The sequence below is a fragment of the Pantherophis guttatus genome, chromosome 3, assembly GCF_059756535.1.
Source record: "Pantherophis guttatus breed Tessera chromosome 3, ASM5975653v1, whole genome shotgun sequence".
NCBI classification, from domain to species: Eukaryota; Metazoa; Chordata; class Lepidosauria; order Squamata; family Colubridae; genus Pantherophis; species Pantherophis guttatus.
Window position 1 is genome coordinate 193130669 of NC_142065.1, and position 27039 is coordinate 193157707.

The 27039-nt window shown below is 37.2% G+C and overlaps 1 protein-coding gene and 2 long non-coding RNA genes across 4 annotated transcripts in view; 1 reads left to right on the forward strand and 2 right to left on the reverse strand.

The window, feature by feature from the left end:
* Positions 1-6045: 6045 nt before the first annotated feature.
* On the reverse strand, positions 6046-12575 carry LOC132709033 (uncharacterized). The gene is made up of 2 exons (XR_009620094.2): positions 12152-12575; positions 6046-6151 (listed from the first exon to the last, which is right to left on the reverse strand). It is a non-coding gene; the product is annotated as an uncharacterized LOC132709033 (long non-coding RNA).
* Positions 12576-19532: 6957 nt separating this feature from the next.
* LOC117668352 (uncharacterized) lies at positions 19533-25083 on the reverse strand. The gene is made up of 3 exons (XR_004592258.3): positions 25003-25083; positions 22350-22431; positions 19533-19628 (listed from the first exon to the last, which is right to left on the reverse strand). It is a non-coding gene; the product is annotated as an uncharacterized LOC117668352 (long non-coding RNA).
* Positions 25084-25208: 125 nt separating this feature from the next.
* The window catches only part of EMC2 (ER membrane protein complex subunit 2), a 38860-nt gene continuing 37029 nt past the window's right edge, over positions 25209-27039 (forward strand). The window contains exon 1 of one of the 2 annotated variants that reach the window (XM_034422186.3): positions 25209-25418. In XM_034422186.3, coding sequence (XP_034278077.1) covers positions 25379-25418 — 40 coding nt within the window. In that variant the 5' untranslated portion in view covers positions 25209-25378. Of the gene's footprint in view, positions 25979-27039 lie in introns of both variants that reach the window. The other variant, XM_087890852.1, reaches the window with a different exon arrangement.

Here is a 27039-nt window from a genome sequence, read left to right on the forward strand (position 1 = left end):
TTCACAGCGACAGTGTAGCTACCACCACAAGAATGTCTAAGGATTTCTTTTCATCTAGAGTGAAACCAGGGGTTTCCATAAGTGAGCATTTAATATCTTTAAACAAAATAAGAGCTGAACTGCATTTGAGGGGGGAGGTGATCTCAGACCAAACAATGAAAAGTGTTATTATCAACTCACTTGATCCATCATGGGACAATTTTATGTCACATTTAGACACAATCAATCTAGGATATTTATCCATAGAAAGTCTATCCAACAAATTGATAACAGAAGATAATTCAAGGAGGAATCATTCTAACAATCACACAGAACACAAACCATATAGGAAAGTAGCTTTCCAAGAAAAATATAGTGGAACATTTAAATGCCATAATTGTGGATCCAGGGAACACAATAGAAGAGATTGCCCAAAATTTTTAAAAGAAAGATATAGATCAGAATACAGAAACAAATACGATTATAGACAGCCTTCCATAGAAAGGCATAGATATAGGAGCCCACCAAATCACAGAGAAAATAGAGGGGGCAGAGACAATTCAAAGGATAGAAAATCTGGTTCACTGAATGGATTAAATAAACAAGACAACACTAACACACAGCAAAGTGAGAACAATAATTGGCTTATTGATTCTGGAGCAACTAATCACACCACTAATAACAAAAGTATATTATCTTCATTTACAGAAGATAAATTTGTAATTAAGGTAGCTAACCAAGAAAAGGTTCAAGTATTAGGTAGAGGAAATGTAACCTTGCCTGGTCTAGGAAAAATAGAGGGGGTATTGCTAATACCTGAAATACCTCATAACATATTAAGTGCCATAAAACTAAGCAGAGATTCTGACATTAACATTGTTTTTTCAAAAGGAAAGGCAACTTTGGAAAAGAATAAAATAAATATAGGCACTGTGGTGATTAAAGGAGGCCTACCTTATCTGATAACAAAAGAAAAATGGTTACATAACATTGATTCAAATATGGAAGATTGTATGGAAATAGATGATGAGAATGTTAGCAACAGTGACAATGATGAATGTAAAATATCTCATGATCACACAGATGCACACAACGATAAGAAGCCAAAAATAGGTAAACCAATTCATGATGAGTGTGCTCACATCTTACATAGGAAGTTAGGACATGCCAGTTTTCCTGTAGTACAAAAAATGACTGAACACGCAGAAGGTGTTAAAATAAAAAATTGTGAAAATTATCTGGAATGCTCAGTATGTAAATCTACAAAACTAAAGACTAGTCCCAGGCCAAGAAAATCTACTAGATCAACTAACAAAATTTTTGATTTAGTACACATGGACTTAGTTGGTCCATTAACTCCATCAATCACTTATAGAAAACGTTACTTCCTGACAATAGTGGACGATTATAGCCGCTATGGATTTGTTTACACATTAAAACACAAAGATGAAACATTTCAAAAATTTAAAGAATTTTACAAACGCATAGAAACACAACACAACATCAAAATAAAACAAATTATGACAGACAGAGGATGCGAATTCATGTCTAAAGAATTCTCCCAATGGTTAAAAGACAAAGGAATGTTACATTACACATCTAGTCCTTTTTCTCCGTTCCAAAACGGGATTGCAGAGAGAAAAAATTCCACATTACAAACCATGATTAGATGCACATTGGAAGATGCTGGCTTAAGCAAACAATTCTGGTCAGAAGCCTTACATTATTCAAATTACACACAAAATAGAACATGGTCCAGCATTGTAAATAAGACACCATATGAAGTAATGTATAATAGAAAACCAAAATTATCACACATGCATATATTTGGAGTCACAGCAGACGTACACATACCTAAACAATTAAGAAGAAAGGGAGAAAATGTGTCCAGAAGACTCAGATTTATGGGATATGAGACTGGCACTAAAGGGTACAGATTCATTGATAGTAACAACAAATTTATAGTCTCCAGAACAGCTGTGTTCCATGAACAAGCCAACTGGTCTAAATTACATCTTAATGAAATATTCCCAAATAAATATAAAGATACAAAATCTCATGAGAAAGAGACTATAGAAAAGGAAAATATCAACAAATATAAAAACAAAACCAAGACTTGGACAAATAGTCAACACAAAATAAAGACAGACACACTAACAAAAAAGGAAGCAAGATATTTGCATGATAACGATAGTAAACCAGAAAAAATCATTAGAAACACCAGAAATCAAATGCCAAATAAATACAAGGATTATGTAATGCATATGGATGGTGAACCAACAACACCTAATACATATGAGGAAGCGCTAAAACTTCCTCGCGAAGAAAAAGAAAAATGGGAATTAGCAATGAAGAAAGAGATGGAAAGTTTACAAGGATTAAATGTATTTACACCTGCAATTGCACCTAAAGATAAAACAATTATTGGTACCAGGTGGATATATAAAATTAAGAATTTAGAGGGAGGTAATACTCTATACAAAGCTAGATTAGTTGCACAAGGTTATGCACAGAAATATCCGGAGGACTATACCGACACGTATTCCCCCACTGTAAGAACAGAGAGTGTCAAAACAGCTCTAGTGGTAGCATCAGCACTCAATCTTGATGTATTCCAATATGACATACAAACTGCGTACCTACACGCAAAACTAGATAAGGAAATATATGTGAGAGCGCCTCACAGTCAATACACAAACAGAAATGAGACTTGGTTGTTAAACAAGAGTTTATACGGGCTAAAACAATCTGGTAAACGGTGGTATGATTGTTTAGTAAAAGTACTTAAAACCATGGACTTCAACGCTACCACTGCTGATAATTGTTTTTTTGTCAAGAGAGGTGATGATTACATTGAATTTGTATTGATTTATGTGGATGACATTTTATACATAGGAAAACATAAAGAGAGAAGAGAAACATTTGTAACTAAACTAAATGAGCATTTCTCGTTGAAATCTTTAGGCAAGGTAAACAAATACCTTGGTGTCCAAATTAATAAGACTAAAAGGGGATTCAAACTTACCCAGAGAGATAAGATCATAGAACTTTTAAATAAATGCAATTTAAACAATGCCAAACCTTGTGATACTCCTATGCAAACTGACTTTCTAAGAAATAATGATGAATCTTCTCCCGAATTCAAGGACAACACATTTTATAGATCAATCATAGGTTCACTCCTTTATATATCTAATTGGACTAGACCAGATATCGCTTTACCACTCAATTTATTATCCAGGCATGTCAGCAAACCAACAATGTATCACTGGGAAGCTGTTAAAAGAATTTTAAGATATCTAAAAAGTACACTAGACTTTTGTTTGATGTTAGAACCTAATGATAATAAAGAACCAAAGCTTACGTGTTATGCAGATGCAGATTGGGCTGGAGACATCTCATGCAGAAAAAGTACATCTGGTTATGTATTTCTCTTAAATGACTGTCCAGTTTACTGGTACACTGGTAAACAAGAACTAGTAGCCACTTCAACGACAGAAGCGGAATATGTTTGTTTATCCAAAGCCGCAAATAACCTTGTATGGTTTAATGATTTAATTTCAGATGTTTGGAAAAAACCTGTTTTGCCTTTTGTTATGCATGAAGACAATAAAGCAGCCATTGAAATATCTAGATCTGATGCCATTGGACAAAGGTCCAGACATATAGATATAAAATTTAAACATGTGAGACAATTATCTCAGGATGGATTTATTAAAGCAGTGCATTGCGACACTTCAGAACAATTAGCTGATATATTGACAAAGCCTTTACCTACTAAACAGCACAAATATTTAACCTCTAAGTTGTATGTTTTGTATTGTCCTGAATCTGAGTGTAACTGGTGTTGTATAACGAATCGGCATTTAGAGGGGGATTTGTCAGATGTAAATGCCTTATTCTCTAATGTGTAAATAGTGTACAAACAGGGTATCAGGGGTTAACTTATTCTTCACTTCTTAATGTATTCATAACTCACCACTCCCACATATAGCTCCACCCATTGTATATATAAGGAGCTACCTACACCCTTTCCCTTGCTTCTATCTGTGAATATTCAGTGAATATAGAATGCCTATTGTAAATAAAAGAATATATAGTTAAACCTTCAACTCTTGCTAATCTTATTGAGTCTGATCCTGAAAATATTGCAACAGTTTCTAATGTTGTTTCTAATAAGTTAGTTTCTAATATTGATAAGAAAATCAGGGGAAGTCTAACAGCACCTTTTCCGACTAACATATTTTATCAAAAGACTGTAGCTCACAAAAACTTATGCCTTTTAATCAAAGTTGTTATTTAGAAACAGGGCTACCAGACTCCTTTTTATTTCTGCTACCATGGCTTTCCTCCAACAATGTCTACAAGAAGCAGCAGAAGTGATTATTACAATAAGAGGAATTGCAATAGGCTGGGATCAGCAATGACATAGCTATAAATCATTATAACATCAAAACAGACAATCTTATAGGAACTTTCCTGTCCGATGTATAATATATGTGGGTTAAAATATTCCCATTGTGATTGTCTTTCACTCTGAGGCCTACAGAACCAAATTTCTGTCACAGGTAATTATTTATCTTCTCTTTTACCCTGCAGGGATGCCTTCCAAAGCATATCACCATAGTGTTTGGAATAGAAGAAAGCTATGGGGAGGGAAGAGGTGACTTAACTATATAAAACGGAGAAGAAAAAACAAGACACATAAAAACCTAATGTAGAAAAGTAAAGAAAGAGAAAGATGGGGCTCTATGTAACATCTGTGTGCCACATGTACATGTATATATCAAGTGGGATTTTAAACATTTCTTCCTTCTCCTACATGTAACTCAGGTTTTATAGTACATGATTCTACCCAAAACATTCTTATTTGCCTTAGTTTTAAAGTGATATTTGATCAAGTCTAAAAAATAACTGCTAGAAGCCACTGACTTGAAATATGTGCCTTTCAAAATCAGAGTACCAGTCCATACAGTATTAAACAGAAGTGCTCAAAATGAAACACAACTAAAGTCTTGAGTGTGTCCTGGGGCCTTCCAAATTACAGGTGTTAATGTGAATATCTATGGAGATTCTCAGTCATCCAGGTATATTCTCCAAAAAAGGATGCAAATGACTAGCTGTCTGCAAGGAATATAAATCCTTCTATTCCCTACTATCCTGTCAGAGCTGAAGAAGCTTCTTAGATGAGAAGCGAGAACATCTTCAAAAGAAAAAACAAGAAAGTCCAGTTGCCTCCTGAAAAAGCACCGTTGGGACAACCATGACTTGGATGACTGAGAATCTCCACAGACCTATGAATAAGGACACCTCGAGTCTGTGGGTATTGGGGGCTTTGATTTTGGAGGCCAAAGTCCTCTGCTTCCTCCAATGAACGCTTGTTTCCAAGACCACTCTATGTCAACCCTGAAGCTGACCAGGCCGAAGCCATCTTGGAGCTTCAGTGCTGCCACCCTGGAGCAAGGGATAGGGAGGGGGGGATTAGAGATAGTTGTGTAGTCAAAATAAAATACTTTCTCTTGGGAACCAAGGACGTTCTCACACCTGGCCGGAGGAAGGAGGACAGAGTCACCAGACCAGCAGACTCTGCCTTGATTGGGCCATGTGACTGATTGATTGGGGTTGAGGGAAAAACTTTCACTTTTAATTAGGTGAAAACCAAGGAGCCCCTCAGAGTTGGTTTTCACCAGATATGTGCCAATATGATATTTCCAATAAAGTTATTCTTTGAGGAATCCACCTGCCTTGGAGTTTTTGCTCGCGATGGATCTATTACTTGGAATTCAGTTCTCTCTAATGATCTGAATAAAGATGGAGTGGAGACAGTTGGAGTAGAATTCCTGCATTGGAGAAGTTGAAAAGTTGCTGAAGGCTGAAGCCATGGAACTGTAGCATGACCAATGTACACGCAGAAAGCATGCTTGCCACATAAAGTAGGTATCAGGTCTGAAATCCCACCTGCAAGAGCTGAAAGGCCAAACAACAGCAACAACAAAGTTCAGCAATTTAGACTGTGCCTAGACCTTCACGCAGGAATGGAAACCGAAAGACCTATCAAGTCCCAAATAAAAGCCAGACCTTTATTTTTTTCAGTAATGGAAAACAGCATTTGGCTCCTATGCTGGAATTTAGGGTTATTCACTCTAGTCCAAACCGGAAAAAAGGAATTTCCCTGAAAAAAATAGAAGTGAGAATTAGCTATGTAGGCAGAGTAACTGCAAAAACTGTAGAAAGTTTTCTTTCAAAGTGAATGTGAATTTCAGCATAAACCCATAGAAGTAAATGGGTGTTTCCTATATATATTTCAAATGAGCATATAGATCTGTTTTCCCAGATCATCTGTGATATACACACATGATATATGTATAATATAAAATAATGAATTGTCTTAAACCGAATCCCAGTTTTTAAACATTCAGTAAAAAATGTGTGCTTTCTCTTTCCCTTTTTCTTTAAATGAAGGGAAACATTCTTCAATAAAAGCAAAAACTTTTTTCTCACAATATAAATACAAATCCCAGTAGCATTAATGTTTGGACCAGATCATAAATTCTTACAAGTCCTGTAAAATACCAGGACTATTCAATCTTTCTAATTTAGAAGAAATATTTAGAGAAATACCAGAGATCCTTGGAATAAATCCATTTGCTCAAGATGAAAAAAGTTGAGGAAATCAGGAAAGCTTTCCATAGTCTTAAGATTTCTGCTGAATCTAATATCCAGAAAAATAACATTCAGATCGTAACTTTATTTATTTCTGCACAGATGCAATTTGGATAACACCTCAGCATTAGTAGAATTAAGTCACCAATTTCAAGGAAGCTTTAATATATGACACCTTTCTCACAAATAAACGTCTGATCTCAGTTTGTTTAAGCCCAATTTCTCCTAGAGACCATGATTTTCTTTGAAGGTCTGTCCGGCCCATATCCATTTTAAAGGTCAAGAACTACAGGTAGACAGAAAGTCATTAGCATCTGGATAGCAAGTACGTTTCATTTATATTTAAATTGGAGCAATGGCCAAATATGTGTTAATAAAAACTGTACTTTGTATACAAACTACACTCCCTTTTATTCTCTACTGTTTAAGTCATTGGTATTACAGGGATCAGTGAGTACATTTTTGTGTAAAGAAAGGCAATCCTCATCATCATCATCGGTTCCTTTCATGCGAAATGCATAGGGCAGCAAGCTTCTTCCAATGAATCTATCCACAGCAGAATCTTCAACATCTTCTGATTTGATGTCTACTATCCCTAGGTCATCTTTTAATGTCTGATGCCAAGTGTTGCGTGATCTACCTTGCCTCTGCTTTCTCGCTAGCAGCTCCTGTCGTGCAGCGTTTTTGGGGTATCATTGTTTTGGCAAGTGAAGAATATGGCCAGCTAGACACATTCAATGTTCCGTCACAATAATCTGCAACTTCCTGGAACCACTTTGCTGCAAAATTTCCTCATTGGTAGTGACATGGTCGCCCCAAGTGACACCCAGAATTATCCACAGGCAACATAGGTGGAACCCATTGAGCTTTTGTGCTGTGCGTGCTATTATTACCCTTGTTTCACAGCACTATAAAAATAATAATCCATGTGTGCCAATCAGCCCACTTTTTTTTACAGACTATGATATGCAAGGCAATCTTGGGTGCCCAAAGGATAGTGCATGTAATGCTTCTGCTGCACAAGCTGCATCGCATGCCAATTTGCTTTCAAATCCAATTCAAAATGTTGTTATGACCTCTAAACTGTACATGGCAAATGATCTGGTTACCTGTTGAACCTTCTTCATTACATCAGCCCATCCTACCTTTCAGGTAGGAAGGCAGGGGAGAAATCCAGCAGGTTCTGACAGGTTCTGGAGAACCGGTAGTGGAAATTTTGAGCAGTTCGGAGAAGTGGTAGTGGAAATTTTGAGTAGTTCAGAGAACTGGCAAATATCACCTCTGGCTGGCCCCAGAGTGGGGTGGGAATGGAGATTTTGCAATATCCTGGAATGGGGAGGAAATGGAGATTTTGCAGTATCCTTCCCCTGCCATGCCCACCAAACCACGTCCACAGAACCAGTAGTAAAAAAATTTGGATTTCACCACTGCAGGAAGGGTATGCTATGGATCATGTTACATCATTCCAACTGCTGGGGTCCAGGAAAAAAGCCTTCTCTATCTACCATTGGCCTTGCTGCTTGGAACATTCTCTCTCCTCCCCAGAGGTAAGGCAGGCGCTCTGCCTCCGCTATCTTGCTTGGGGCTCACAGAAGAGCACCCAGCCATGGTGCTGATTAGTGCCCTGAAGGCCCTTCCTCTGCCTTATAATTAACTTTTAATGTTGAATTTTAACCATCTTTGCCTCTTTTATAAATTTCACGTATGGTTTTTATGTTGTAATATTTTACTTGCACACAGCTCTGAGTCTCTCTGTGAAGGATTTGGGCTGCTTCTAATTTGATAAGTGAATCAATTTTGCTACATCAGTAGAAGGACCTTCTCACACCCATTTTATCCATAGGGCGATTGTTCCAACCTTTATCCTTCTCCCAAAGGACCATAACTAAACATGGAGCTACATGGGTAGTAGAAAGGAAAGGAATGGGATCTTAGGTGATAGGATGAACTGTATCATGCGCTTCAAACTGGAAAAATGAATGCCAACATTTAAATCAAGAACACCTTGCATCAAGGGAGGCGTCAAGGACGTTTCTCCTGATGTGCTATTTTGGTATATAATTTCATTCTGCTGCATGAATGGATTTTGCTAAACTCTTATTGCTTACTGAAAAACAGCTGTCACCATTTCACTATCGAGAAGCAATCTTTCAGAATGAGAAGCAGAGTTAGGAGGACCTCATGGTCCTTTCATGAATATATTGTTTACAGTATTACTAAACAGTTGTTTCAATCTAATTTCCAATATGGCATTCAATCTAACATTAGTTTATCTTTTTTGGGATGGGGGAAGGAACTTAGCTTTGGAGAATATACAGCGATGACGATGTATTATGTATATATATACATAATATAAAAGTTTAACTAAATTTAAGGAAAAAAGATTGCCCCTCTCCCCAAATTCATCATCCTTCAAGAGAAAAAAAAAGATTTCAGCAGAGACCCCATGACTTTTTTTCTTTTTGTAGCTGAAATCTGTATTTAGTTTTAAGTCTGGCAGAACTATCTACTCTTCTCCAAAATTGCAAACATCTTTTTTTTTTAATGACCCCAGCCATTTGTCTCATCAAGAGGTCACAGTCTTCTGTAGCTCCTGTCTTGAAGCCAAAAGAAATTTAGAATGGGTCCTTTCATCTGACCTTCACCTACACAGGACTGATTAAAGTTGGCTCGGTTATGTTGGGATTCATAGTTTTGTTCCCGAGAGTCTTTCATTTACAACAAAGCTGTCAATTTGCTGGCTGCAACCAATCCCTTGCTCAGCCCTTTTAGTGAATCACTCAGAACCTGTAACATTTTCACAAGAGTCAGACAATTAACTGTAGACAATTTTCTGCATTTTAAGAAAAGAAATTAGAAAAGAAATAAGTGCGATAAACTACTAAGTCTGGTTTTTTCCATAGAACTTCTGCCTCCGTATGAAAATATATTTCAAAAGGAGAGGGAAAAATTCCATCCCTGTGCCCCATCCTTAAAGTACTTGTAATATAAAAAAAAAATGACTACAGTGGAAAAATGTGTGCCTCCCATCTCCTTGATTTATAGAATGAATGCACACACTAGGTGTATCCCTCAAAAGCTATTTTGGTGGATATTTTTCCAACTGGCTAGCTAATCATACTGTGATGCAAAACAGATCTCTGTTTTCAGTAGCAACAGGAGGTAATGAATTGGTTCTCATTGGCCAGTAGATCCATCTCATCCCGACTTGCACTTAACACATAGTTCTCTTCCAGCTACTGTATAATAGCAATCTTTTCAGATTTGCAAGTAAATCATTGACAAAGGTAGGGTTGGACTAGAAGACCTCCAAGGTACCTTCCAGCTGTATTCTGATTCTGATTCCAGATCCTTCTGACAACCCTGCTCAAGATAGTTGTAAGGAAGCGTGGGAAGTTTGATATCAAAATATATTTTATTCTTTATACTGTTTCCATCTTCCCTTAAAACAACTATTTAAAACGACTACATCTTCCTGTCAACGACTATTTCAGCTTCAGCCACAACAATACACAAGCAAATAATAGATACAAACTCAAGGTAAACCGCTCCAAACTCGACTGCAGAAAATATGACTTCAGTAACAGGTCAATGCCTGGAATGCCCTACCTGACTCTGTAGTTTCTTTCCCCAAATCCCCAAAACTTTAACTTTAAACTGTCTACTGTTGACCTCACCTCATTCCTAAGAGGTCTGTAAGGGACGTGCATAAATGCACCAGCGTGCCTACCGTCCCTGTCCTAATATTCCTTTTTACTTACTCTTTTCATGTATTCAAATTATGTTTATACTTTTACCTGTTATCTTATATATGCTTGATAAATAAACTTATGATTATGATTAAAACATTAACAGAATCCACAATGGACCAAGAATCAGAGTCTCCACTAAATAATTGACAGTCAAGCTGAAACTAAGCTAATCAAGTTTTTTTAAAAAACCAAAGATCTTTTGCTTAAACTTCCTCAAAACCCCAAATAAGTTACCCAGCCCTAATCCACATATCGAAAGAGAAGGTCTGCAAACACAAATAGAGTTCATTAAATTGGTCTCCCAGCAGAACTGCACATTCACAAGAATACACACCATACACACATGCCCCACAAGTGTCACTCTAGAATCAGCACATACATGCTGCCATACCCAGGACAAGCTTCTCTATAAAAGCATCCTGCTGTACCCCACTTCCCTGCAGCTGCTCCCAAAGCAAACCCCTTTGCTTTTGGGAATAAATATTTGTCCTTTCCTCAGAGCTGTCTGGATTTCGTTATTTATTCTTGTGCAACCTCATCTTGTGATGGAACCCCAAATATAAGGGGAGCTATACATGGGTATAATTTGTGTTACTGTATTTATGCAAAAGAACAGGCAATTGTTTTGCTTATGTCCACTTTCTCCTGGCTTCAATCCACATGTGGTTCCCACACCTCCCACAATAACTATGGCCCTTGACCCCCAAAATAGATTATGGTCCATGATTTATGGTGTGAAGCAATTGCATGTAGATTCCATGCAGAGTTGGCACTCTGCCCTCCTAGGTCTTGTTGAAAATGATCCGAGGTTGCACAGCAGCCGTCTTGATAAATCACCTCCAGTGGTCATTCCTCCATCATTAAAAGGGATATCAAATGAGTTTAGTGTCTTGAAAAAGAGCAGGCACAACCTGCTACCTGTTAGGTATGTTTGTTGCCCAGCATGCAGCATTCTTATATCCTTGACGATTAGCTTTAATAATTTCCAACTCCAAAAGGACAGCTATAAATAACTTGAAATGAAACACACTATTTGTGCTGGTGCCATCGCATGCACTTGTTTAGGTCTCTTATTGCTAACTGGAAGCATATGTTCCTTTAGAAGCTGACCGTTTGATGGCAGCAAGTAGGGTTCCCAGGATGACTCACGTGTAGAATGGCAACATTTGACAAGTTTCAGCGGTTGGTTTCTGGGCTTGGAGGAAAGGTACAGTGAAATGGAAAAATTTGGTATCATGCTTGTTGTTTTATTTTTTAAAAGCAACCATCTGTCTCTAATGAAGTTTATATAACACTCTACAAGCTACAGCATCATATGGTAATGGGGGATCTTTAATAATCTCAATTTCCTCTATCTCCAAATCTGATCCAGATCATAGTCACTATGAGGCGTTCTAACAGAAGTTAAGTCATTTTGGTGGAGACAAGTGCCTTCCAAATCAGCATCAGATCAGATCATATGAATAGATGAACGGACACCCAATTCCTTTTCCTGAAATATTTAAAATCAGGTTCATTTCAGCTAACAAGACATGGATCAAGACTAAACTGGAGTCACGTTAACTGGCAGAAGCACAGAGTGTCTCTAGCAACTATGTCCATATTTTTGGAACAATATTTGCACGATACCTTTTCAGATGTGTCAAGAATCACAGAGAAAGGGTATGTGCATGAGTCACAACTCCTCTTCCTATTTCTTCTGATCTCTCAAGTGCTGAAATGAAACGAGGTACCAGAAATTAATTCTGGAATCATACCATATATTCCACTAGTGGGCATCTGTGGGCTCCAATAAGTCCGCAGCATCTTTGGGCTGCTGGGCATTGGATGTGCTTCTTCATTCAACTGTAACTTCATTGTCAGGACAACTTTTCTGCCTATTTTAGGATTCATACATTTTTATCTTGAGCTGATAACAGTAGCTAAGTCTTTCTGCCACTTGTATGGCTTGCTAAAAAGAGAGGAAAGAGTGTGAGGATTTTTGTATTCTGACAGTTCATGTAGGTGCAGATTTAGAAATGACTAGTGCAGTTAAAAACACATCGCACAATATTTGAAAGATTGAATATACAGTATTCATGAATATCTGATCCATCTACCTTCCAAGTGTAAGTGTGCAACTTCAAGGGTTGCACACTTGATACTGATGTCAACCCTGAAATGAGCCTGGATGAAGCCATCTTGGAGACTCCAAGGTTGCCACACACCGGTGGGAGTGGGGGGGGAATAGTTAGATGGGGTTTTGTAGCCAAAACAATAAAGTTTTCCTGTGGGAACCAAGGACATTTGCACAGGTGGCTGGCCAGAGGAGGAGACATTACCCAAGTGACCAGCCAGCACTTGGATTGGACAACTTGACCATTGACTGGGGTGGGGGGAAACCTTTACTCAGGTGAAAGCTGTGGGAAAACTCAGAGTCGGCTTTCACCAGTTTGTGCCAATATGATGTATCCAATAAATAGTTCTTTGAGGAACTTGCCTGCCTCAGAGTTTTGTTTCCTATGGGTGCATTACTTGGAACACTGACAGATGATTCTTTATCACTAAGGGACACATGTTCTCTATAATGTATGATATATGCCCAAACTGCAAAGCACATCCTCTGACAATATAGACAATATTAGACAGACGTTTCTCTTTCTAGAATTCACAGAGGAATCTTTAGGTCACATTTTTGAGAGAACAGACTCCTATTCCTTATTCAAGGGTCTTAAAATCTCTACTAAACTTTGACAAGTAGACACACTTCCATATTAACAATAGCAATAGCACTAAGACTTATATACCACTTTACAGCCCTCTCTAAGGTTGACAGAGTCAGCATATTGCCCCCAACAATTTGGGTCCTCATTTTACCCACCTTGGAAGGATGGAAGGCTGAGTCAACCTTGAACCTGGTGAGATTTGAACTGCCAGATTGCAGGCAGCCGGCAGGCAGCAGAAGTAACCTGCAGTACTGCACTCTAACCACTGAGCCACCGTGGCTCATTTAACAGTTTGAATCCCTGCTGTCACTAGCAGTTAGTGTTCACCCACTTAAAACTATAGTAAAAACAAGCCATGCATGCCAATACTGTTGGTCAACTTGCTGTCAAAACAAGAAAGCTGATGCCATTGCCACTCATTGGGTGTTGTTTCTTTTGCTGTCTGAGTCCTCTGGTGGCTAAGAGCTTGGCAGATGCCTTTAACAGCTGTTCTGGAGTTTGTTATAGTCAGAAATATATGTTAGATCTGGCAGGGTTGTTTATTGGAAGCTGAAAGAGTGGAAAAAGTTGATCTTGAGGGACTGGTGAATGGGAATAGAATTAATGATGAGCTTGACACTTGGAAAAGAAACCATCAGGGCCAAAAGGCCAGCTAAGCAAACACTACGTGGTTCTCCTGTGATGGCCGGTGTTTTGTATTTAGAAGTGGTCTGGATAATGAAAAAAAGGAAGAAAGGGAAACAAAGAGAAAAAAGGTTGTATGGATAGAAGCATGCCTTGAAAGATAGATGTGGTGAAATATATCACAGTTGATCTGATGTCACTGAATTACTTATCTGTGACATTAAAGTCCACCTGGTGTGCTATTCATTCCATAATGTCTACCAGTTCTCTATCTGAAATACATCTACATGATGTATGAAGATGTAGTTAAGGCAGAGAAAAGATAAAAGCAAAACCACTGGAAAATACAGGAATCAGAACAGATTTATAAAACTGTCATAAACTAAATTACAGAGGAGCTTGCAAAAATATTTAAAGAATTATTATCCAGGCACAAAATCGACCAAGGAAATTTGAAAACATATATTAAAAACTCAGAGGGTAAAAAATTGATTTAAAAAACATAGCCAAATATTAAGCAAATTTATAGTAGCTAAAGAAGCAATAAAGAAAATTAAAATTGGTAAGGCACCAAGCCTAAATGGGCTAATGGTCCTATCTTACAAAATGAGCTACAAGAACTAGCAGAACCACCATTGAAGACGATGAATGACATTCAGACAACAAATCAATACCCCCAAAACCTGGAAAAAGGTATATATAATACCTCTTTATATATTATATAAAGGTATATATTAATACATAAAGAAGGGGATGAAGCCAGTCATATAGACTATTCCTTTATAATCAACTGAAGATATTCACTACTCTAATAGCTATTATAGTAACTATTTTCATTACCATATTAGTAGAGGAAATGCATTTCCAAAATCACACATATGGATCGACAAATTACATTAAAAAAAAAGATGAGAGGTAATAGAAGACATATCATAAATGCATTTGAATTCTCCAACAATAAGAAAAAGAAGAGATATATTTCTAGATATGGAAAAAGCCTTTAAGAATTTAGAAAGAAATTTCACTAGTGGACAGACAAAATGAATTTCAGAGAGCAAAAGATACAGTAGGTACTAGCAGAGATCAGAATGAATGGATCATTCTCCATAAGCTTTTCAGTTAGCAAAGGATCACAGCAAGGGGGTCTATTCTCCCCTGTAGAATTTGTAATTGTAATTGAGTCTTGGTCACCAAGATTTGAAAATATAAATCAGTGGGATCAAAATTCAGCATGAGGAATACACGATGAAGTGTAACACAGATGATTCTAACAATTAGGAAACACCAAGCTCAATACGACAATTGATGGAAATAGCCTAAATTTTAATACACCACTTACTACTGTATGAGCTTTCCATTTTTGTTTTTATCAGTCCAAAGATACTAGCACAGATTCTCTGGAAATCCTGCTCCCTCACTTTCTGTAATCTAACCTCAGTAACAATGATACAATACAAACTGTATTGTTTAAAAAAGTTTGATTATTAAGTTTGAAATTCAGAGCTGCCAGACCAAATCCTGTAATATATGTAATCCTAATTTTTTTTATTATAATGTACATATTTTGTTACTTGACACGTACTTAATATACTATTTTTAATTTTTAACCTCCGAGTGGTTGAATTGAGCAGCACATAAATTTAATAAATAATTTATTATTATTATCGGTCAATGATAATCATGATGATAATGTTTGGAATAATTTGGTCAGAAAATTAAGGCTTGACCAAATATTAATTTTAACTGCTTCAATTCTTCTTAACCAAGACAATTTAAAAGTTTTCTGTATTGCAATATTTGCGCTTATATATTGTTTCCAGATATGTGAAGAATTATTTTTAAAGTACTCATTATTTTATAGTTGTTGCACAGACAGCCTGATGCTTAAATTGAATTTTGCATTTTATCTACCTATTAAGTTCTTGCCAAGGACCTGGGGTCCACAATGCCTATTACCAATGATACTATCTTTGCTTCCTTTTGATACAATCATTCTACTTCTATTTGCAGGTCTTCATATTATCTTCTCCAGTTCTTTCTCTTCTGTTCTGCTGTTCTTACTGACAACTGTTAAGCCTACGGTGTTATGTAGCAGGTGCCTATCTGTTTGAATTCTAAAGTCACAGAGCACTTTACCTTCTTCATTTTCTATGACTTTCTCTATTTTATTGTCCCATCAGTTCTTGCTTGCTAGTATTTCTAGCAGATGTTGCAATTATTATGGTTTTGTCGCGGTCAGCCAGATGTTCACTCGATTTGACATTTTTATCCATTTATCGAGTCCTACCCACAGACCTGGGAGAGGCACAGGTTGATATTATTATCATAGTTGATGGATGATGATGATGGTGATTACCTTATGACAAAATGAAGGCTTTGGTCAATATGTCTGGCAATGTGTTTATTTTCAAAGTTATCAGCAGCATCTTTTTCTCTCCGATATGGCTCCAACTGACAAACCCAGTGTTTTTTTAGATGTATTGATTCTTCTATATCTGCTGCTATATTTTGAACATAGATTTTTTAATAGATCATTGTTTTGAGAGTTTTATAAAAAATAATAGTTGTGATTATGGTATGTTATAACTCTCTATGGGAAATCTCTGCTTCTAAGGGAAGAATATTTAAAATAAATGCATCCATGATAATGTAAAAACAAAGAGTCTCGTCTGCCATGAATTCTTGCATTCTGCCTGTTAAAAACTGTCAACAGAAGTAGCCAATCTTACAGTAATAAATTTCATGGGATAATTATTATGGTTTGTGAAGCAGTCATTCCTTTTATTTATTTTGCAGCTGATACCACTCATCTTCCATAAAAGATCTTGGGTCGTATTTTTATAAAGGGTGTTTCTCTCCACCCATCTTCTTACGCTGTGTAACTTCACAAATGCCTTATTATAAAAGAAGTACAAAAATCCTTGGCTTCACAAGATCAATTATTTGTCTTTTACATATTGCCTATTACAAATCAGATGTGAAATTGAAGCTAAATAGGCAATTTTGGACCAACTATATTACTATTCCAGAATCAATAATACATATATATTATAAAATGGAAAATTCAGGATTTTATAATTTTCTGCTTAAAATAATATTATACTTTGTACATGAAATATATAATGTTCTGCCCTGAGACTTCAGTTTTCTTCAATTGGAAACTGGTAGAGTTTAACTTGGAGAAACAACAGTCAATTACAGATTGGGTGGTCCATTATCCTACTGGACACCCAAATATTACATGGTTTCCAGAAAGACTGTGGTTTAATTGTGGCTATTTCATTTTGGTTCTGAACACTAAACTGTTATTACAGAATATGTATTTACTGGAGAGATAATTGCAACTCTATTAACCACAGCTTGATAGGATTATAATCAATATCATACAGACCACCACTGTAATTGAAAAGATTTTGACATTTGCAATTATCCTTTGCACATTTGTAACTATGCACCTTTATTCCTTTATGGATAAACACCCGCATTTAGCCCTCTTTATTAATCATGTCTCACACATTTTCATTATAAGGTAAGATTACATGTTAATCTCCTTCCCTACCTAAAAATATTCTCCTGATTACAGCCTAGTCTTTCACTTTCCCAAACAAATCTTTTTCTTTTTAATTATAGGTAGATCTTCTAAACCTTTTTAGTTGTCTGATTTATTTTGTTTTTATCACCATTACATGTATTAAATTAATAACACTTTTATAAAATATAAATATATTGCATTTATTCATTTATTTGGCTTGTTATGCCACTTTCTAAACATGCAGGTCATGGACAAGTGACTTATGCAAACACAGGCTTTGGGAAATTTATTAGTGGTAGCATAATACAGTACTATAGAAAAAACAGTTACATTAAGGCAGAAACTCTGGAACTGTAACAAATATTAAAAATGAATTACTGTTGTAAGTGTGCTCAAGAACTCAAAAAAATATTCCTAGTCAGAACCTAATTCTGGACTGCAAGCCAGACTAATTGTTAATGACTTTCTAGTAACAAATTCAAATATTTTTCCTTGATCCAGTAAAATAATTCAAGCAAATCTAATTGTGGAGAAAATACATCTTGCTAACTATCAAGACATTAGCTGTGTAAAAGACCCTTCTTTGTTTCACATTGGTGCCAATAAACATTGTTTTCCCATCATAATCACTGCACTTTAAAAAAAAAAAAGAAGAGAAGGAAAAAAGTACTATTCATATTTAATATAATCTTGACTTCATGAGGTTCTACGAAAAATGTGGTATTTTATTCCTTAAAAAAAATAAGAGAATTCCAATTCTCTATTTAAGTAGCTCTTAAATATCTTGTAGAGGTTTCAGATATTACTTAATAACATCCATGGCCTTGATTTGGGGCCCAAGCATTTCTCGAACTTTTGGTTTGCACATCAAAACATTGAAGCTGGGCTCAAGTCAGTTTAATTAAAAGTATAGAGAATACAGAACAGAAAGTTACCAGTTACCATCTGCAGGAATTGTCCATGAAAGAGGGAAAAAAGCTCTGTTGAAAAAGAAAAAAAGATGAGGCCCAGAGAGGTAACTAGGCAGAAGCTTGCTAGATCATTAAAAAAGGAGCAAAAAAGAGGATCCTGCTGATTGGTGGGTTTCCCCCATTTCTCTCCCCCCCCTCTAAAAGCCTCAATTGAGCCTGATTACTTCTGAGTTATGTCTGAATATTCAGCACCTTGTTTCCAGGTGAAATATTCCTGCAGAAAGCAAGGTCATGTCAGTCAGTTAGCATCTCAAAACATCTCAAAGCATCTCAACAGAGGGCACATTTGTTGTTGTTGTTAGTTGCAAAGTCATGTCCGACCCATTGTGACCCCATGGACAATGTTCCTCCAGGCCTTCCTGTCCTCTACCATCCTCTGGAGTCCATTTAAGCTCATGCCGACTGCTTCAGTGACTCCATCCAGCCACCTCGTTCTCTGTCGCCCCTTTCTTCTTTTGCCCTCAATTGTTCCCAGCATTAGGCTCTTCTCCAGTGAGTCCTTCCTTCTCATTAGGTGGCCAAAGTATTTGAGTTTCATCTTCAGGATCTGGCCTTCTAAATAGTAGTCAGGGTTGGTCTCCTCTAGGACTGACCAGTTTGATTGCCTTGCAGTCCAAGGGACTCGCAGGAGTCTTCTCCAGCACCATATTGAGATGTTAATAGAATGACTTCCCATTTAAACCCAGTTAAGTATCTGTTTCCACTGAACCATGTGGAATGATGGTTCCAAATGACAAAACCAGGCACATCCCTGAAGAAACAGAAAAGGATCCTAGAACACCAGGCAGAAGGATTTTTTTAAAAAAGATTAGGGCGTTTTTATCATGCCTTTTTGTCAAAGGACATCATCCAGAAAGACAGAGAACACTGGATATTATGAGCTGGGTCCTTTGATGGTACCCAAGATAACAGCGTTTGGACATATTTCCAAGATGAGGGACTTCTGGCAAGAGATGAGCTACACTTCCCAAGCACTGGAAAGAATGAGACTGAAATTGGTCTGGCAAATGTGATCCAAGAGAGACTGAACCTTGTGTCTGACAATTTGAGTTTCTAATGAGTCTCAGTGTAGTTTTAATTATTTTATTTTATTTTATGGCAATCCTTCATTTTTGTTTGTTTGCCGCACAGAGATTATTGAATAGATATAGGTGGCAATGCAAATTAGATGAATGAATAATTGAAGTCCTGTGAGGGAGGGAGAAGAGTTCAGAACATACTGTGTGAGATGGAAGACTGCAACTGGCATGGGAAGGAATATGTAGGATGAAGGCGGCAATGGAGAGAACTTGGTAAATATTGCTGACTTGTGTTTTACTGCTGACCATTATGAAGATAAAATATGCTTTCCTGGCTTGAAAACAATGTCACAACATACAATGTGCAGTGTGTATCTTTATGCCTGTATTAAAAGAGACAAGAAAAGAGATCAGACCTCAGATTGCAACTGAAGTATGATTATTTTCATTTTTGGGGGGGGGGGGTTTGCTTCCTTTTTATTTGTAGGTTGCCCAATAAATTAACAACATTTTGTTTATGGGTAAAACATCTTCTACTAAGGCCACTTGCTCAAAATAATGTCTTTAAAGAATTATTCCAAATGCAACAGCTTTTTGAGGTATAATATTGTTGCCAAAGGGCCTAGTTAAATATGTTACTGGAACTTGTGCTGGATACTTCCAGATGATGCCAGTGGTTCCTGCCACTTCTAATATACATGACAACTCTGAACTAAGCGTTCTCAGCTGTTGGTGACATAAACACGTACAACATTTGGATTTCAACTAAAGATTCCACGATCCCCAGAATCATATATATTATTATCCTAACAATGGTTTATTCGTTGCATATTAGGCAACCAAGAAAGATAATATTGCTATTCTGGATTTTGAGTATGTGTGTGGTCTGTAATTTTTTTATTTTGCAGTATTTTATGCAGTATTGCCTTAAAATCATTCAAGAAAACATCTGTATCATTCGGGGCTGAATTATTTGAGTCTACATCTGTTGTTTTCCAGACACAGCATCCTTTCCTTGGAGATGCTAGACTTTGTTCTATGCCTATTTAAATAAGCCTTGATATCTTAAGCACACCAGGCATGTCTCTGTTAAAAATAATGACATATTTCTCAAGACAAAATAAGAATGCTCATAACTAGCCCAAAACATGGTTTTCAACAATCTCTTTTCTGTTTTTAATTTGCAGCCTAAATAAAATAGCATTCTGCTTGCAATTAAACATGCCAGCAGAAATCAGAACCGGAGTTTTATCAACACTAGGATCCAATCCAGAAACAGTCAATTGAGCCAAATTTCACTTGAGTTTATGAGCTGAGTTCTTCTTCTTTTTTAAAGGAAATATGAAGAGTATTATGACTTCATCTTTATAAAGTTCCTATAAGATTGGAGAATAACAATCTTGCAGAACCCTTCAGTTTCACAAAAGATCATGATTGAAAACATTTTTTGCAAATGTGAGCATTTGCAATGGAGGGAATTTTTATGCATTGTGATTCAGTTGACAGCCTGCCCCCATTTCTGTTGCTGTAAAACATGGATTGTGTAGGTTAGAAGAGAATGGTGATGTGAAGTTTTTATATTTTTTGCTATTTTTATGCAGAGCATAATTGCATAAAAATGCAATTACCATGATATCTGGTAATTTTTTTAAGAGTTCCTTCATTGTGAAGTGGGTGGTAGAAAGGCTGCTGTAGGTAATAATATAGATAAATGGGGAGATATAAAATTTTCATTGATCTTAGATTCCTGGAAGTCAAATGGGATATAAAATTAAGTAATAACAATAAGAAGGATCACATGATAGACAGACACCATTATGAGTAATAATGGTCATTCAGTACAGGTGGTCTTCAAGTTACAACAGTTCATTTACTGAGCATTCAAAGTTACAATGGCATTGAAAAAAGTGACATGCTTATCTTCCCAAACTGGTGAATGCCATCTTTAGGGAGCTTTGCCCAAAATCTTCCTTTTCAGCTAGGCCTTCCTCTTTGAATTGATTAATAATGATTAAATATTTTAATCAACTTGATTAAAATATACTTGATCTTTTATTTTTAGCTCCATGGAAGTTGCTTACTACAAAATACATTTCATTATAAAAAGTAACAAACATTGTTTGTTAATATAAACATTGTTTATATTACTATTACTTATACTAATAAATATTATTTGTTGATCAACAAAACTGTCCAACAACATGTCTCTGTAAGGCATCCACATCCCAGATTAATGATGTTATTTCATGGATTTATTCAAATGTTGTAGTTTATTTATTTTCTGTGGACATGTTTATAAACATCTGCTCTAGATCACTGGCTTTTTTTCTCCACAACTGATAACAAATGCAAGACACATTTGGAAAAAAAATCACACTACTAAGGAGTAACAGTTACTGTATATTATAAAACAGAGAGATTTTTTTTTTTTACAGAAGAGCACATATTCTTGAAGATTTATTTATTTACTTATATTTATTTAAATTTATTTAAATTGATTATCTGTGTACTCCAAAGGACTTTTGACAAGATGTCCAATGTTTGTAAGGAGTTCCCAGAGAACATTCTAACTAGCAAATTCATTAATAGGAATTAATAGGATTTTCATATATTGTCTATATGATCTAGGAGCTTCCTTGAAATATACAATTGTAAATGTCTGAGGATTTCCTTTGACTTTTGGACACATTTTAGAATCCAACTTAAATCTATCTCTGTTGCCTCACTAGGCTTTGTGTAAGCAAGGGAAAAGAGGGACTTTCATTATGATGGAAGCAGCCAATATACAAGAGGTCACAAGTTTAAACTATGTTTTGACTATGTGTGCATATTTTAAAATACACAGAAGCTCAAAATGGCTGTGATTCCAGGTTTTAAAAAACCCACATTAAGCCCATAAAACAAAACAATGACCAGTTTTATATTGGCATGCTGCCACTATGGTTAGTAAGAGGTTGGGTATATCGAAACACAAATCTAGGCAATTGTGGCTAATTAAAATGGCTAAACAAACCATGATTTAGGATTTCACATATCTTTTCCTTTCTCTCCTGCTACTGGTTTGTAGCTGAATTATGCAAAAATATCAATGATCCCATGCTTACTGTGCTCAGCTGTGACTTTAGTATTACTGAAAAGAATGCAGAGTTTTGAGAGTTATGAATCCTATGGTTCCATTTGGATTCTCTGAGATAAAAAGGAAATGAAAACTAGTTAGTTCAGTTACAATCCAGTTCCTTTCCCTGCTAAAGTGGTAATTGCTGAGTCTTGCTAAATATAGCTTCTAAATTCTAAACTCTTGTGTTATGTTATATGCAAAGTTCTGCCTATTGATTCACTAACAACAAAGTGATATACTTTAGAGAAGCAGTAATTTCAGAATCCTGGACAGAAATATATCTAGCCCCATTCAATAGAATTATAAAGTAGAATCTGAAAACTTTATCGAAGTTTCACCAAGAATAAAATGAGTGTGTAGAGAAAGCATTACTATTATTGCAGGATAAATAAGTATGGCAATCAAAATAATTCATAGTTTTGTGTGTTTACATTCATTGTGTAACATAACTTTATTGGTATTTGGAGTGAAGAAGAAATCTAATACATGTTCATTATTGCATTCCCCTGGTTTGTTATGTTTCCACTTACAACTCTACTCCCAAGTGGTTTTGACACCTATAGCCAAAGCACAGTGGTCTGGCTCATGCACCATGTTAAGTCACAGTGTGCCTTAATCATGATTAAGCATGGTTAACCGTAAGCTGGATTCAGACTTTGCATTAAGCCCAAACCAAGCAAACTAACTCTGAATTAGAAAAATCTGCCTTAATTCCTGAGATATTTCAGAAGACACTTGAACTCATGCCAAGAAATGCATTCACTCAGACCTGAAGTTCAGCCATCTCTGTTGTACACTAATGGCAGCTTTAAGATATGTAAACTTTAACTACCTGAATGTCCCGACATCTTGAACTTAACAAGATTGGAAAATTCTGCTGTAGATGTTTCTCCAGAAAACCTTTTCCAATGACATGTAATTCTTCTTTGGCTAAAGAAGATAAAAAGCTGATCCCTTCCCCACCCTATGTTGACACTTCCCCTTCCACTTCCATGTGCTGGCATCGTGGCATCTGCCATCAATCCTACATCCTTTTACTGATAAAATGCATCAGTAAAATATGACACATTTTATCAGTAAAAGGCATCTGGTTGCACAGATTGCAGGTTACAGATGAAACTCTCTGTCTTCTCTTCTTTTCTTCCCTGCAATCCAATTTCAATCCTCCATCAGTCTAACCACTATATGCATCCAAAGAAGTCGGTTAAAACATACAAAAGTGTCTTTTCTATCTTTTTTGACACTTTTGTATGTTTAAACTGACTTCTTCGGATGCATATAGATCAAGAGGAAGGAGGAATAGACCTAAAACAAAACCGATTGGATAAATTATTAGAATCTAAAGAAGGGAAATTAATTTCGAAAATTTATAAATACTTACTTGAATTTGATTTGGCAGAAGAATTGGCCAAAGGGCAGATGATAGCGTGGGCGAGGAACATCGGGCACAGTATACAGTTAGAAGAATGGGAAAGGGCATGGGAAAACAATTACAGTATGACAAAATTGGTAGCTTATAAAGAAAATCACTATAAGATGTGGTACCGATGGTATCTGACCCCTGCAAGGTTAGCGAAAATGTACCTGAATGTAAATCCGGTTTGTTGGAAATGTAAAAAAACACAGGAATTGGTGCATATGCTCTCAGTGTACATAAAATAAAAGATACATTCATCAAGAATCATAAGGTACAACACTTAATGAAAGTCATAGGTTACAAATAAGCAACCAGGAAACAATATCAATATAAATCGTAAGGATACCAGCAAAAAGGTTACAGTCATACAGTCATAAGTGGGATCTCTTATATAAGGTTGCTGAGAATATGCATTTTAAGTTACAAGCAAGGCTACTTGGCAGAATCCGCATTTTACTTTTCACAAGAAGTTACTTTAGCTACTTGGCAATTCACCCAGAGGCCTTATCTATGCAGTTGGCACCTTAGGTTACAATGGAGCTTCTCTCAACAGCAATTAACAAAAGCTGAATTAGGTTACACTCTGTGTATGCTCCAGTGGTGGGTTTCGGCCGAGCCGGTAGCGGTGACGATATGACGTCACCGAACTGGTTCTCTTTGTTCGGGAGCTGGGCCCTCCTGCCCCCCTGCGTTATTCTTACCTTTTATTTGGCCCCACCCCCAATCTATTTGCTGCCTCCCGAGTCCCAGCTGATCGGCTAGAAGGAAAAAAACTGTTTAAACTCTTGCCCTGGGGCTTCAAAGGGCCGCCCTACAGCTGATCAGTGTTAAAAGGCAGTGTGGTGGTAGACCGGTGCCTCCAAAAAGAAATGGGTAGACCGGTGCCTCCAAAAACGAATTGAGCAGACCGGTACAGCTCTGCAAGCAGTTAAAAGCCTGGTAGACCAGTACCTCTGCTAAATCCTAAAGAATTGTCACGTGACCATCAAGCCACACCCACAAAGTAAGCCACACCCACAGAGCCGGTAGTAAAAAAAAATTAGAACCCACCCACCCCTGGTATGCTCTAAGCCAGAGGTCTTCAAACTTGGCAGCTTTAACACTTGTGGACTTCCACTCCCAGAATTCTCCAGCCAGCTATGCTGAATGGAAGTCCACAAGTCTTAAAGCTGCCAAATTAGTGACTCCTGCTCTAAGCCTTTCACTGCCTTTTTAATATTACCTAAAATATTTCATTCTTCTGGGCCGGGCTGACGGTTTCCCACAGATGCAATGCAAACCCAAGCAGGTGAGCATCACCAACATGCCCCCTTTCTTGCTTCTGAACCAACACCTCCAGGAGGAGGCCGGCTATACCCACTGATTGGCAGCAAGACCAGCCAATCGCCTCCGTCTTTCCTCAAAACCGAGCGAGCGAGCGAGTCCCCCGGGCCGTTTGACAACGCCTAAATCTCCTTCTTTCCCGCCCTCCGCGCTCCCAGCCAATCAAGATCGCGTTCGCAAAACCTGCCGGCACGGGCTGGCAGTCTGAGGGCGGGGCTCTAAACGGGATCACGTGAGCCGGTCGCTCGGCGAAGGGAGGGGGGGAGCCCGGCAAGATGGCGAAAGTCTCGGAGATGTACGACGTGACTTGGGAAGGTAAACCGGCGGCTGTGGAGCGGAGTGGAGGGAGGGCGGTGTAGACGTAAAGGGCTGGGGTGCTTACGACGTTTCTTTGGTTGCGTGAGGGGGAATTGTTCGCATCTCCGGGAGGTGCGACTGGGGGGGGGGGCTTGTAATTCGCCTCTCGGAAGCCTCGCTCGTCTCCGTCGCTTTCCTCCTCTCGAGGGAGAAAAAAAAACCAAGTGCGTTGGGAAGCAATTCTCAAAGATAACTTACGCAGAATCCGGAGTAATTAACCCTATAATCGCCATCTCATCTTGTCATTTGCGTAGTGTGTTCAAAGGTGTGTATGTGTATGTATGTATGTATGTATGTATGTATGTATGTATGTATGTATGTATATAATAACCCTTCGCACTTCTGTTTAGAGGAAAAGGGATAATGGTGGTGGTGGTGGAATCTGATCCACTGGGAAGTTATGAGTATAAAATAATAATCCCTAATTTGATCCTCTCCGGAGACACTTGGCGGCTTCCATCCCAAGAATTCATATCCAGGGGGAAAGAACTATACACTGAAGAACCTGGAGTGTGAAGGTGAAGTATTTCACCTTTGCCTATGTTGCTTTTTTTCCCCCCTCTCCAGGTTTCTTTTCAAAGCTGTCAACCTTCTAGAAAGCTTTTGTCAGGTTTTTCATGGTTCCCCGAATGACAGACGCTTGCTTGGGTTGGCACATTGGTTCAAGCTACACTGTTGCTCAGCATGATGTGTAAACCAAGCCTTTTTCTGAATCAAAATTCAGTGTAAAAATGCAATACATAATCAAAAGCGTGTTGCATGATCCGTCGTCCCTTATAATCTGTAGTGGAGATTTTTGGGGGGGAGCAAAGTCTGTCTGGTTTGCTTTCAGTGATGGGATAAGCAGTAGTTAAGATAATATAAAAGTAGTGTGATCTTGAGTGTGTAAATTTAGAGTGCAGGGAATGGATGTTAAAGGGAATGGTCTGCCTGCCCTTTTTTTTATATATATATTAATATGCATACTGAAGCTAAGGAAAAATGATGGAAATGTGGATATCCTTTCATTTATCAAGCTTTCAGAACAAATACTTTCTGAAATATGAACGTAGGGGGTTATTCAAATAATGTTCAAACATAAGACTTGAATCTTACGTGGAATGCAGCTTTGGGATACAAACAATACTGATATTTATTCAGAAGCCTGGGTAGATAGAGGACTGGGCATAGGCCTGCAGACTTGATGTGGGTTGATGTTTTGGTACTTCTGAATTCAGGATAGTTAATAGGTGAATTTATTTATTACAGATGTATTGATTTTAAGCTACTAGTCTCTTAAGATTGAAAAAAAAAATAGTTTCAAGTTCAGTTCCTACTCTGTAAAAAATTTCTACAATACTGACAATGGAAATGCTGCAGCACTTCCTAAGGAAACGCTTGACTTTCATATTTCTCCAAAGAGCCCATGGTAGCACCTGTTATGTTCGCAACAGCCCTTTGAGGTCAATTAAATAAAAGTGACTAAGTACAATTTACATAACTGTGCCCTGTGAGACAGTGGGAGACATTGTTAGCAAAATACTTTTGTTTATTTACCTGGAAATAAACAATGTTTATCCTCTAAAAATATGTGACATTG